Source organism: Candoia aspera, chromosome 2, assembly GCF_035149785.1.
Source record: "Candoia aspera isolate rCanAsp1 chromosome 2, rCanAsp1.hap2, whole genome shotgun sequence".
Taxonomy (NCBI): Eukaryota; Metazoa; Chordata; class Lepidosauria; order Squamata; family Boidae; genus Candoia; species Candoia aspera.
This window is the reverse complement of record NC_086154.1, coordinates 154,143,498-154,156,607: the sequence shown is the minus strand read 5'-3', so window position 1 is coordinate 154,156,607 and position 13,110 is coordinate 154,143,498. Positions and strand designations below refer to the sequence as shown.

Here is a 13,110-nt window from a genome sequence, read left to right as displayed (position 1 = left end):
CATGTATTTTGCAAGGCAGTTCTCAAAGCTAGCAGAATAAAAAGGGTATGTGTTTGCCCCTGGTCTCAGCTATTCCACACGAACACAGCAGCTGGAGAAGCTTGCCAAGGTGCTACCTTCAAACTGATACATGGCCACACAGGTCCCGATAGGTGATGCCAAGTCCTCTTCAAAGTCCTCATCAAACTCTGTGTAAATGGGTTGGTTGAGTGTGTCCTGGCTCTCGTTAGAATGAGTAGTGTCTGGGCTAGAAGGAGAAAAGCGAGTACTGGGTATTTATGCTGCATTGCAAGTCAGGAGGAATGTGGGCAACAGCTAATCTGATGCCATCATAGTGAAGGCAAAAGGTTGCTTCTCTGAAAGCTTCAACTGGCCTCCCAGGTGAGACTATTAATCTCTCATCTTCTCTTGATGCACTAGCAAGTAGATGCATTCTAGGGAGCATTAAAGGGACAAGCCAACTCTTGAGTTCAAAACGAGGCAATATTTTATCATATGCTGTCTCCTGGGGGGAATGGATGTGACACGTTTTTTTTATATGCAAGCTTGTCAGAGACATTTTACATTACAGATAGTCCTCGTTTAGCGACTGCCTCAGACAGCAACCATTTGCTGTTACACCCGTGATGAAAGAGTAACTTTGCGACCAATGCCCACACTTACGGTCTTCACAGTGTCTCTCTCTCTGTCATGTGTTTGCCATTACAGTCAATTAGTACCCCTTGTCCTGTGCCTGGCCCATTTCCCCCCTGCCTCACAGAGTGGAGAGATTGCCTAAACACGCTATCTCTTCGTGAGCTGCTTTTCTTCCCAGTTTAACACATCCCTAAAAACTGGTAATGGCAAGTTAACAATCTGTGACCTTAAATAGTCCCTTAGAATCCTCCCAATGGTTGGCAGCTGCTGCCTGAAACTGACAAGACCCTAGTCAGTTTCACACTAAAGGCTTTTGTTTGCCTCTCAAGTTATGAGAGTGCTAGGTAATTGGGCCAGTGCATTCCTTTTCATGTGTATTCCCCATTCTGTGCCTGCTTATTCTCTTGTAATCCCTCCCTCTCCAATGAATGTAAATACAAACATCAATTCTCTTTTTGCTCATTATCCCAGCACCGGGGTAAGCATTCCAAAGGGCAAGGCAGTGGGGAAAAGCGCTATAAGATTTGCCCTATTACCCGATTTCCTCATGAGTCAAACTCTCAAAACCTTCCCTGCCATTTGGGCTAACCCAGCTGTTTGGGATTGTATCCTTCTGATGCTGTAAAGAAAGGAAAGCTGAAGTAAAATTGTAAACACAGTCACAGTAACATGATTTTCACTTAGTGACTGCATAATGACCAAGTTGCTGGTCCCAATTGCTGTCACTAAACAAGGACTATCTATGCATATTTATAGATAAAAGTTGTGTCAGAGAAAAAAAATCTGCATCCGGCTTCTTGTGGAAAGAAAAAAAAAAGCGTCCTCAAGTCTGGCACTGGACAGGATGGAGCTTTTCCCTTCACCTCCAATTTATTTCAGTGAAAACACAGGATTGCTTAAGAGGAGGTGCAACTGGCTTGGTCCTGAGGAATCCCACAGGTGGACCCCCCCACCCCGAGGAATAACTGCAGCCACAAGGCCAGTGCAAGTGGCTCAGCCCCATCTTAGGCAGATGCCAAAATACCTGGTTGCTCTTCCTTGACTGCTTGCTCTCACCTGTCTTTTTCATGTGAGCAGCTGTTGTTGTTCAGGGCACTGGCAGGATCCAAGTGGCGGTTGTAGCGGGTAACCGTGTCAGGGCGGTTGCTCAGCATCCTGCTCTCAGCATCTGCCAGCCAAGCCTATAGAGAGGCCAAGAGGTGGGCATGAATTATGGCTTCCCTACAGAGGATTTGCCTCCTGGGCTCTTTGTAAGCAATGGGGCCTCACCTGAATGAACATGCTCTGCTAATGTAACTCCAGAAGGTAGAACATTGGATAACAGATTGACAAGCCTGGTGCATGATGTTCTAAAGAAGGCATACAGACTCTCCCAGTGTTTACGCAATTCTTGTTCTGAGCAGGCGTTGCCAAGTGCCATCTAGGGCAACATGGGAGTTATGGGTAGCACTCAGGAGAGAAAACTGGAAAGGGCACCAAGCTCTTCATGGTCATTGCTGAGCACAACCTACTGGAAAATTCCTTTGTGCAAGGCCCCTGCAAACAAATGGCAGAGTCCTTCACATTTGAGAAGCTTTAGTTACTGTCCTAAGCAGGTACATGGAGCCACTGAGAGCTGAGAAGTCCAGAGCTGAAATCCAGCACTGGCTCCCAATAACTGGCAAACCCCAAACAAGCAGAGAAGTCACTGTACCTGACTTACTTCGAGGTCCTTCTGACCTGTGCAGAGTGAGAAAGGTGCCACCACGGAAGCTATGGATCCTTAATAAGTGCTTGACCCCTCTCTCCTCTGGAACTAGCCCAGTTCAAAATCTTGTATTAAGTTTGATTCACCAGGCCAGTCAAGCTTCTGTTTCTGCCACCCTTTGCTCAATCTATGATTCAGTGTTAACTCTACTGTCCTATTCAACAAAGTTATTTGTAACACAGCAGTTGCCAGGAGCACACACAACCTTTCAAGGTCTTGGGAATGCTCTCAGAAACCCTCTAAACGTTGCCCTTCAATTGTATTTTCAAAGTTAGTGAAGTGAAAAATTATTTTGAATGTAATCAGATGTACCCCCCTCCTTTTTTTTTTGATTCCTTACTTCACATTTCTGGATCTCTAGACGCAACCTCTCAATGTTGCCCAGCGTCTCTGAGATCTTTGGCTCAAGACTATTGGGATCTCCCATCTGTGGTGTCTTTTGGTAAACATCCTTCATTTTATTTAAGGCATCCCTGCAACAAGGAAAAGAACAAAAATGGTTACTGGGACAAGTTACTGCAATGTAGATGGCAAAAGGAAGGGCGATCAAAACCCAGGATATCTGGAACAGAGTGAGCTCTCACTAATAAGCTCAAACTGTTAATGAAATATTGTTGATTGCAGATTGTTGGTTTGATTGGCCCAACACCACCATTCAGATATGGTCTGTTCAACCTCCTCCCCCAAAGCCAGAAGATAGTTTTTTTTCCTATAAAGGTAGCTGACTGTTTCTACCATCCAAGAATCTTTTTATACCTTAAAGATAATGATCATGCCAGATTTTGTGAACTTGAGTACATTTCTTCAGTTTTACTATGAGTTATCCCAAATTTTAAAAGCCATGTCAACTGGGAAACTTAAATGTGGAAAATTACAAATGGTGACAATTACAGTAAGCACTGTATGTGTGAAAATAATTACAGTGATAATCAGCAGCACTATTTTATGAATTAACACAAACATCCTAGAATTGGGAAACTAATTATCGACAACTATAGTGGGATAAAAATACCCATGAAGACTCAGAAACTACAGCTGGAACAGTGGCTTGCTTGCTGATCAGTGTTAACTGGCTTAGCAGAGCAGCACCTCTTCTCTGGGATCTGCACTGGTTGCCAGGAGGTGTCCAGCCCCAATTCTAGGTGCTGTTGGGTCCCTCTTATCTGTGGGAACTAAGAATCTGCTTGACCTACAACAGGGAGAGGAAGCTCTGGGTACCCACCCTGAAAAAAGTCTGGGGGGCTGGGATGTGGATGTGGAGTTTCTCAGTAACAGCCCTCTTCCTCTGGACAGCTTGCCCCCTACCCTGAGGATGCTTTAGAAGATGGCATCCTCCAAGAATTCAAATTTGTTTGACCACAACAAAGGGTTTATTTATCATTTTAAGCAGTTATTATTTATTGGTTTTATTGATGAATGTTACGATTTTAAGCAGTGTATAAATTTTGGAAAATAAATTACATAAAAGAAAATCCCTGATAATGGTTGTAATAGGACAACAACATGTTAATTAGCTGACAAATGCTAAAAAGCCATAGCCCAATTAAGCATGTATCTATAAATAGGGCAGAGGTCCAATGGAACACCAGGTCTGGAAGCCCCCCGATACACACTGCCCTAGGTTAACAGCGCAGATGGATTTCTGAGAACTGCGATGTTAAACATCTACTCTTTGCTACTTCTCTCTTTCCCCAGGCAGAGTAGGCAAGTGTAAGAGTGTGTTTGTGTGTGTGTGTGTGTGTGTGTGTGTGTGTGTGTGAAAAGAGGGGAACGTCTGACCTGCTACTGTTGGCCTTGCCAGTAATACCCTCTCCTAACTCCTGGGAGGAAAGGGTTTGGCCTGGCTGGCTGGGCAGTGGTGGCCTCGCTGGACATTGACTGGGCATCACCCAAGTGGGTGACAGCCACAGGGTTAGGATAGCCATTAAAATATCCAAGAAAGTCGGTCAGGGATCCTAAGAAATGAGACCACCACCCAAACAAGGGAATGATGCAGAATGATTTTTTTAAATAGCTCAACATACCCTCAACTTTAAAAATGAAACTGGTCATACACTGCCTCCTGGTGGTCAAGTCATGTAAGGGACTCAATCTCACTCAACCTACACAATAACACTTACCATACTAACAAGAATACTTAGGTTCTTTCTTGGCACCGATTAGAGCTTTCTGTTACCTTGCAAAATTTTGAAGTGTACCCTTTCCTCTGTGGCGGTCTACATCACAGGGGTCCAGGGTGCAGAATGCAATGAAGTTCATCCTTTCTAGTCTTTGCTTTTTTGCCCAACAAAGTCTATTGTTGGAGAAGTTGACTAAGCAGGGCCATTTGCAGCAAATACTACCTGTGGGATTCTGGACCAAATGCTGTGCTTCACCTCTCCCTTGACATTCACTTTTAAGGAAGCAGCACACTTTTCTCTGACACAGGTAACTTTCTTTCTTCTGCCCCTACCCACGGACACTCACACTTTTCTCTCACACATACACATCTAACCCTACTGCCCTCCCCACCCACCTCCATCGCATGGGATTTTTGGTTTTTACTGGGGCTTAGTAGCAAAAACTCAGAGGTTTTGGTATCTCTTTACTGCCATCTAAGGGTCATCTGGACTGAACCCCAGATCTTGGCCTAGCCTCCAAGTCTCATTCATACAAAAACATTGGGAGAGGAGATGCTCGCAGCCTGGGGGTGCAGAGGGCACCACCAGGGAGGCAGGCAGAAGCGGAGTGCACCTCCTCTACATCCCACAGTGAGGATCAGCTGTCAGAGCAGAGTGGTTTTCTTTTCCCGATGCTGCAGCAGCCGCTGTAATGGTCACTCAGCTGCCCTCTTCTCCTCCTCCACTGCCTGCTTGGCCTCACATACGGAGGCAGGAGCATTTGCTGTTGCTAGCTCGGCCACAAATGGAGCAGATGCAGGGCAGGAGGCTGGCGGAGTCCTAGCAGGCAGGAGACCGCTGGGCAGTGGGCACGGTGCAGGCACAGGAAGGAAGGGGTGTGGCAAGGGGGGTGCTTTGCTGGGGCTCAAAGCAGCTGCATATGCTTTGCATCCCTTACACTGGCCCCACCCAAAAGCAAAATAATAACACAAATGTGCACAACTTCCACAACACTGATTCCTGCTTTATGTTAGGCAAGATTAACTGCTAAAAGCCCTTCACTGTTAAGCAAGCTGCAAAGTCTTCAACTCAGAAAGGACCGAAGAGGGACCTCTTTCTTGCACTGAGGGCTGGATAGTTAAAACATGATTGTCAGGGATATTCAAACCAATACTAATCATGGAGTTTGAAAGATCCGAATTTCTGAAATCTCAGAATTAAATTTATTACTTGGGAAAAGTTAATTTCCCCTCTCTCTGTGGTCTGCCCATTCACATGAAGCATGAGTGCGTCTGACTCTGACCTCTGATCCAGCTCTTTCTGCAGCTCCCGGTTTCTTTCTTCAATCTTCTGCTGTAATTTTTTTCTCCTCTGCTCTGGAGGCAGATGGCTAAAGTCTTCTGTGATCACAGTCTGGCAGCAGGAAGAGACACATATCATTTTTCCCCATATGCTTCTCCTCTGTCCCACAAAGCCAACCTTCCTCGCCCCCCGGGCTGTATCTGACCAGCCTGTCTAAGGGAGCCAGTTAAGACACACCATGTTCCCTTGCCCAAAGCCAAGACAGGCAACCAACAGGCTGCAGGCACGGATTTCCTGTGGCCCCAGAATCCTGTTGCACCATATTTGGCTGCTGTGCCTACTTAGTTCTGATTATAGGGCAGGTCAGTTGTGAACAATCTACAAATAAACAATGCTTTTAAACATTGAACCTCCTTTGCTACAATGTTTTGGGGTTTCCACTTCCAGAATTTCAAAGGCTAGGGATTCTGGGAGTTGAAACTCTGACACAACAGCTACAGAAGGTTAGTATAAAAGCTATTTGTTACTTATTTTAATAAACCTGTGGCTTATCATATTTATTTCTCCAGTGGAATTAAAAGTAGCTGAGAGATCTATGCTGATGACAGGTGATCCACGGACAAAGTAATGAGACTATAATGAGTGCACACATCACAGTACACCGAAACTAACATTATGGCCGAGTACAATGAATGAACCCAGCCTCATGTGGTGTGTGCACCAAGGATGATATCAGAGCATTGTGACTTACACATTAACTCTCGCTTAGTGCAATTTATTTAATTAGATTATTTATACCACTGACTCTCAAGGACTTTTTACAATAGCAGCGAAGTTAAATCAAGAATTAAACATTGTTAAACCCAAGAACACTGAAAGTGAATTGAAATCTCCCAAACAGTTAAAAACCTGTTGAAAAAGCTGCAACTTAAGGTATTTTCAAAAGCCAACAAACATTTAGATTCTTCAGCTTGGCAGGACACACCTTCAAGAGACCTAGAGCAGCTACAGAGATGATCCATGACCATCAGTGATGATCAGTGAGCTTGGGGCAAGGGGAGGAACCACTGAGAAAATGTTATTTCAAGTAACCTGGAAAAAGGCTGTACAGGATTCTAAACTAAAACCCAATGTGCAGTCTTAGCCAGTAACTGCTTATGAGCTGACAGTGATTCTTAGCTGTATGTGCTGCAACCATTCCACATTGGAAATGTAGCCACCTCATCTGAACTCTATTTATTTTATTTATTTATTTATTTATTAATAAAATTTATCACTGCCCATCTCCCAAAAGGGACTCTGGGCAGTTTACAATAAAACATAAATAAAAATGTAAAACTGTAAAACACTATAATACACAATAAAATAAATACAATAAAAACCCTGATGGCTGGAAGTTCTCTGTGATTTGCAAGCAGAGCAGGGTCCTTCTAAGGAACTAACCATCCCCAGGAATGGCTACTCTCTCTAATTTGCCACGAAGATGTGAATGATCACCAGGTATGGAGAGATTTTGCCCTGCACTGAGGCTGACTAGACTCCAGGGTCTCTTGGTCTTTTTCATTACCATGGTCCTTAGGATTTTCCTAAGGAATCACTATATTGATAACTTGATTGATCATAATGGTTGCTACTGAAGGTAACCTATTTCAAGTTAGTTTGGCAATATTAAGGCAGAGTAGAGGACTTCTGTCTTGCTCCTCTGGAGCTCACTTGCATAAACCTTCTCAAACTCCTTGCTCTACAACCAGTTTATTTGCTCTTCCATTTTTATGGCACCCAAGTCTCTCTTGGGACAGAGGCTCAGACTGGAAGGTTGTGTTGCCAAAATGTGTGAATGAGATGCCAAATAAAAGCCATTGTAACTGAGAATGAACCCACAGTTCCCTGAGAACTGGAGCAACTAAACCATCATCTTCCTGCAGTTACACCATGAATTGGTTTGGACATGGAGTGTTGGAAGAGTAGCATTAAAATGCTATCCATGAATAACTCTAAGCACAAACGGGTGTGAAATTACAGGAATGTAGTCAATTAATTAATGCTCCATCTTTTTGCCTACATAAGCACTCAACGTCGATTACAGCAATAAAACAAAGTATACAACACAACAGTAATATCAAAATAATTAAAATCAAAATCAGTAAAAGTCTTGCTTACTGAGATAGGGACTATTTCCAGTTTGTGTAAAGAAAAAAAAAAGGGGAAGGGAAACAAAACAGATGATCCAATTTTCAGGCAGGGACTTTCCTAAGGGGTCATTTGACCATCCTCTGTACTCAATGGACACTCCACATTCTCCTACCATGGCCCCTGTATGGCATTCATGGGTGGGTCAAGAGAAGGAGGAGCATTACCTACAGTAAGGTTCAGGAAATTGGTGCAAAAATTGGTGCAAAAAAGTGCAATCAAAATGACAGGCAGCTACAGCATCTGGGATTTTTTTAGATTGGACCAACAGGTGGCAATATCATAGAGATACAAAAGACATGCTTGGTGTGGAAAATGTGGATAGTAGTTTTTCTCTTTGATTCTTACAAAGTTGGAACTGGAGGTCATCTGCTAAAACAAAATGTTGGGAGACTGAGAAATGAACAAAGGAAGGACTTTTTTTTTTTTTACACAACACAGCTGAACTGAGGAATTTGCTGCCATCAGACATGGTTATGGCCACCAACATAGACATTTTAAAAAGGGGATTAGACAAACTCATTTGGGATTGGACTATCAATGACTATTAACTTTGAGGTTGTCCACTACCTCCGGAATCCCACGCCTTGAATATTAGCTGCTGGGGAACAACAGTAGAAAAGAGACTTCCTTTCCATACTTGTTACTTCTTCAACGCTCCCAATGGTGACTATGGGGCAGGAAGGCTGGATTAGGAGTCCCTGGCCTGATCCAGCAGAACTCTTATATCCTCTTTCTCTTGCTTTCTCTCTTGCTTTGTCATTCTTTCATAACTTCTAAACCTGAAGTAAGGAAGGCAATTGGCCAAGTCTTGGTTTAGTTCTGCCCTACCAATGTAAAACTAACCAACAATGAAACTGAATGGATCTTCCCACTAGAAACACCTCTTTTCCATATTCACTGAACTGAGTAATCACTGCTCCAAAGGAAGCAGTAGAGGGCTGTGACTTAGGGTGTGTGTGTGTGTTTTAATCTTATCAGCACATAAACCACAACTGATTTGCTACTTGGCAGGTGCCTTTGGTGGTGGTGGTGGCGGCAGCAGCAGGCATACGACAGTGATTTAGCAAACAAAGTGATCCACTTACCCCCCGTCTGAGGCTGCGGAAGGACGTGATGCGGGGTTTGACTGTCTTATTGATCTCGTTCAAACAGTAAGACAGAGGGTCACGGGTGAATTTGGGGGATGGAGGTCCATTGATGGCAGAGGAGGAGGGGGAAGATGAGGACGAAGGGCAATTTATAGGGGAGAGGGGAGGGGCTGGGAGCTAGCGACAGATAAGGGCCATGAACAAGAAACAAAGAAAAAAAGAACACACAAAAGGATGGGAAAAATATGTTGTAAGAAAATAAAAAGGCACACATACAAAAAATCCCCCCCAACACAACAGAAAAACTACAGTACATTCCATGTATATTGTATATATGCTTCTAATGGAAGGGATTACATTGGCCAATAGATGAGAGGGGTTGGTAACCATTTGCTTTCAGTAGGAACAGCTGTTTACTGCTTTCATTGGCTACCACATTCACCGGACAAGGCAATAACTATAAATCCTGGAGGTCCAATATAACAGGAATGCACTGTAACAAAACCCAAGAATACATGGGGAAGAGAGAACAGCACACAAGGCACAGAAACACCCGACCACCAGGGAGCAAATGAAAAAAGATGAGTGGTGGCGGCAAGAGGCAGAGTTGACTTGGCATTGGCATACCTCACTGCAACATAGCCTAGCTCCTCTCCCCCTGCTTCCCTTCCATCCCCACTCTGGTAGTCTGGCTCTCAAGTCTGTATTTTGGGGGCTATACTGGCCTTAACTTGTTGTCTGAAGAGAAGAGGTTCAATGTTAGTAGCCAAAGGTGGAGAGAAGCCTTGGAGGAGAGGCAGAGGCTAGGGCAGCGCAGCACTTCAGAGCACACATCTACCCTTCTCACTCCTTCAGCGGCTTGGGTCTTTCCCTGGGATTGTGCTGCTATTGCTCAGCTCCATTAAAAGGTGCAGTGTGCTAAGGAGTTGCAAACGGGTGCTGCGCAAGCACCTTCAGGTGTTCAGAAACACTGTTGCCTTCCAACCCAACACACTGCACAGCCCTACTGGAGGTATTATTCCCCCATCTTTCTTGCTCTCTCCATCTCAATGGCATGGCACTGCTTCTTGAAATGGTGCCTTATGTTGCTGGGCAGAAGCTAGTTGCAGCATTGAAATCAGAATGAAGGGATACGGTCCCTGTTTTTCATGGAACGATTCACAGGGTGGTACAACAAATTTACTAGTGTGCGGAATTCTGAGAGTTGAAGTCTACACATCTGGAAGGTGCCTAGGCTGGAAAAGGCTGGTTATCCATCCACCCATTCTATCTTTTCTCAAAGGCTAACACAGATCAATCTTTGGTGCAGCCAACTAAAGATGGATATAGATGTGCAAATGCCTGTTCAGCTCAGAACTTGTTCATTTGGCTTTAAAACCTCTTGAAGCACCGCTGACAAGGTAAAATGCCCTAAGTAGAAGTTAACAGCCCAAGTAGCATTGAGATATACTGTATTAGCAGGATGAGACTATTCAGATCCCACCTCTGCTCTAAACTGGCCATATTTGTCTTAGGCAGGCTGCTTCTTTCTGCCATACAGGGAAGACAATACATACTGACTTACAGGTTGTTTAGGCAACTGAGAGTAATCATGTTTAATAATATAAAGCTTTATCAATTCTAATATTTGACAGCTTTGGTAATTATATACACACTGAACAGGCAAATCTTCCCTTAATATTTACTTGAAAGTTAAGGAGTGCAAGCATTCACTGATAGTTTATTAGGGGAGGAGAACATGGTTTAGCCCAGTTTATAAACAGGCTGTTCTGAACCATAATAATTAGTGTAGAAAGCAGAAGGAATCACCACTGCACCATCCTCTGGGTATCTCTTGCAGGCTCAAAAGCAGCTTAGCAAGTTCCTTAGGGGAGAATTCAGGAATGTCATTTCGTCTTTCCTGCCCTGAAGTCATTCGTGAATAGTCAAGGAGAAAGAGGCAGGAAAGTTCACATATGCGCAAAGGCAAGGAGACAATACGGAGGACATGGAAGAAATTACACAGTAGAAAAACAGTGAGGTAGGCAAAACAGAGGCCAGCTACAGAAGTGAGCCAAGGCAGTACAGTTTGGCATTTGTGCAGCATCTGCACTGCAAGATTAACAGGGCAGATGTGGCTAGGGGAACATTTGCACTCAGAACTAAGATTATGGGAGTTGGAGAACACATTCAGTTCAGATATAAGGCAAGGGAGTCCAGGACTCTCTAGGTGGCCATGGCAGGTGGGGAAAAGGGGGCTCTATACAAATGGAAGAAAAGGAGGCTAAAGTAGGCCAGCTGAAATAGTGTCCTAGCAAAGGCTATGAAGAACCTCTGGGAAAATTAATAGGAAAAAAAATGAGCAGACCTTGGGCCTCTGCCATCATCATCTCCAGCACACAAGCCCAAGGGGTCAGCTAGGGACTATAGGAAAAAGAAACATGGGCCTTGAAGTGACAGGGACAGCTGGGAATGGCTTCTTGGAATATGCAGTTCTAGGGCAGAATTCCAAGGCCTCCACAGTGGGAGGGTCTTGAGCAACAGGAGGCAGACAAGATCTGGTGGTGGAGAGGGAAGGGATGTTCTAGCTAAGGCCCTCCAATAGCAAATACAATTGCCAAAGTTTATCCTGGCCCAGATTTTCCTGAGAAGCCTTGATTCTACCTAGAAAGCCAGAGAAGGAAGCTCTTCCATGAGAACTAGTGTGAGCAGCCGGAAAGAAGACAGAAGTCAGCCAAAGAATGCATGGAGATGGCAGTGGGTGCTAGTATGGTAACTTGCAGACTTCCATATGATAGCATTTTTCAACTGAGCAACCTGCTGTGGTATGCCAGCAGCTTGAAAGGCAGGGACAGTTAAATGCAATAAGGCTACTGTGGCAAGCTATGTCTTGCTGGAAATCCAGGATTTCTGAGCAATACTCACCAACACTGTGATTATCCCTCTTCCTTCCCTCCATCCCTTGGTCTTAGTCCTCCCCTGCCCCCAGACACTGCTGGCCTGAGAACCCAGGAAATACCAACAGAGGGAGGACAGAAGACCAATCGTTCTCAACTAGCTTCAGGATGCTGCCAGCCCTCTATATCAATCCTCACCTTATTCTTCCTACTGAAGAGCCAGCGTTTTCCCTTGTTCTTGCCCAGCAGACGGGGGTCCAGCCGGCCGTCAAGAGTGCCCCGGGGAGTGCCCAGGCTGCTATCGGAGGAGGTGCGATTCATGGGTTGGCTGAAGTCTTCAAAATCCATGTCTCCTGGCCTTTCAAAACCTGATTTGTGCAGTTCAATTAACACTTTCGAGTCCTAACAGAAGAAAAGCATCCTTTTGAAATAAAACAGGGAAAAAGCTCACACAAAAACCATCAACCCTATTCCAGCTGAGCCCACAACAGAGATTAGTAGCAAAGCCCCATATCAATTAAGACTAGGATCTAAGAGAACCATTTTAGTAATATAATCATGAGAGTAGCTTAAAATTACGTTGAGTTGTATCTTCTCAAGTAAAGTTCAAAAAGCAAATGTAATGCTGAAGAAATCCAATACCTTTTAATTAAACAAAATAAACCTCAAGAGAAGAGTTACTCCTCCCTGGTGCTTGTCCACACTGTCAGGAACAGGACTGTTTCTAAGCACAGCCATAGTTCAAGGGCACAACACATACTTGCCTGTAAAAAATCCCATGCACAAACCCAACTCTCCAGGCAAAGAAGAGGATCTTAGGTGCCATTGCTGGAAAGGGTTAGGGTTAACAGAAAATCCTCACTTTTTTCAGCCTCTGCCATACATGGAGAAATAAGGTAACTTCAGACACCTACATTTTTTTCATCAACCACCTCTGCAGCTGCCTTCATGCCTTCCAGGCATTTGCCAATGATTGGCATGACTTGCTGTTCTATCTCTGAAAAGATGCTGTAGCCTCCCTTGAGATGCCGCGTCCGTCTTTCATCCATCTCTTGCATCTTCTAGAAAGTAAGCAAGAAAAAAGCACCAAACAATAACTGAGATGTGAGGATTACTCATAATACCCCAATTGCTGTTGCTTTAGATAACACTATAGGAGACTTGCGTAT

General features: G+C 44.3%; 1 protein-coding gene across 2 annotated transcripts in view; it reads right to left on the bottom strand.

Moving 5' to 3' along the window:
* TRIP10 (thyroid hormone receptor interactor 10) overlaps positions 1-13,110 on the bottom strand; it is a 63,747-nt gene that overhangs the window by 3,671 nt on the left and 46,966 nt on the right. The window contains exons 8-14 of one of the 2 annotated variants that reach the window (XM_063294383.1): positions 12,856-13,002; positions 12,140-12,343; positions 9,063-9,242; positions 5,786-5,895; positions 2,724-2,856; positions 1,693-1,817; positions 117-247 (exon numbers count right to left, since the gene is read on the bottom strand). In XM_063294383.1, coding sequence (XP_063150453.1) covers positions 117-247; positions 1,693-1,817; positions 2,724-2,856; positions 5,786-5,895; positions 9,063-9,242; positions 12,140-12,343; positions 12,856-13,002 — 1,030 coding nt within the window. The remainder of the gene's footprint in view (positions 1-116; positions 248-1,692; positions 1,818-2,723; positions 2,857-5,785; positions 5,896-9,062; positions 9,243-12,139; positions 12,344-12,855; positions 13,003-13,110) is intronic. The other variant, XM_063294384.1, reaches the window with a different exon arrangement.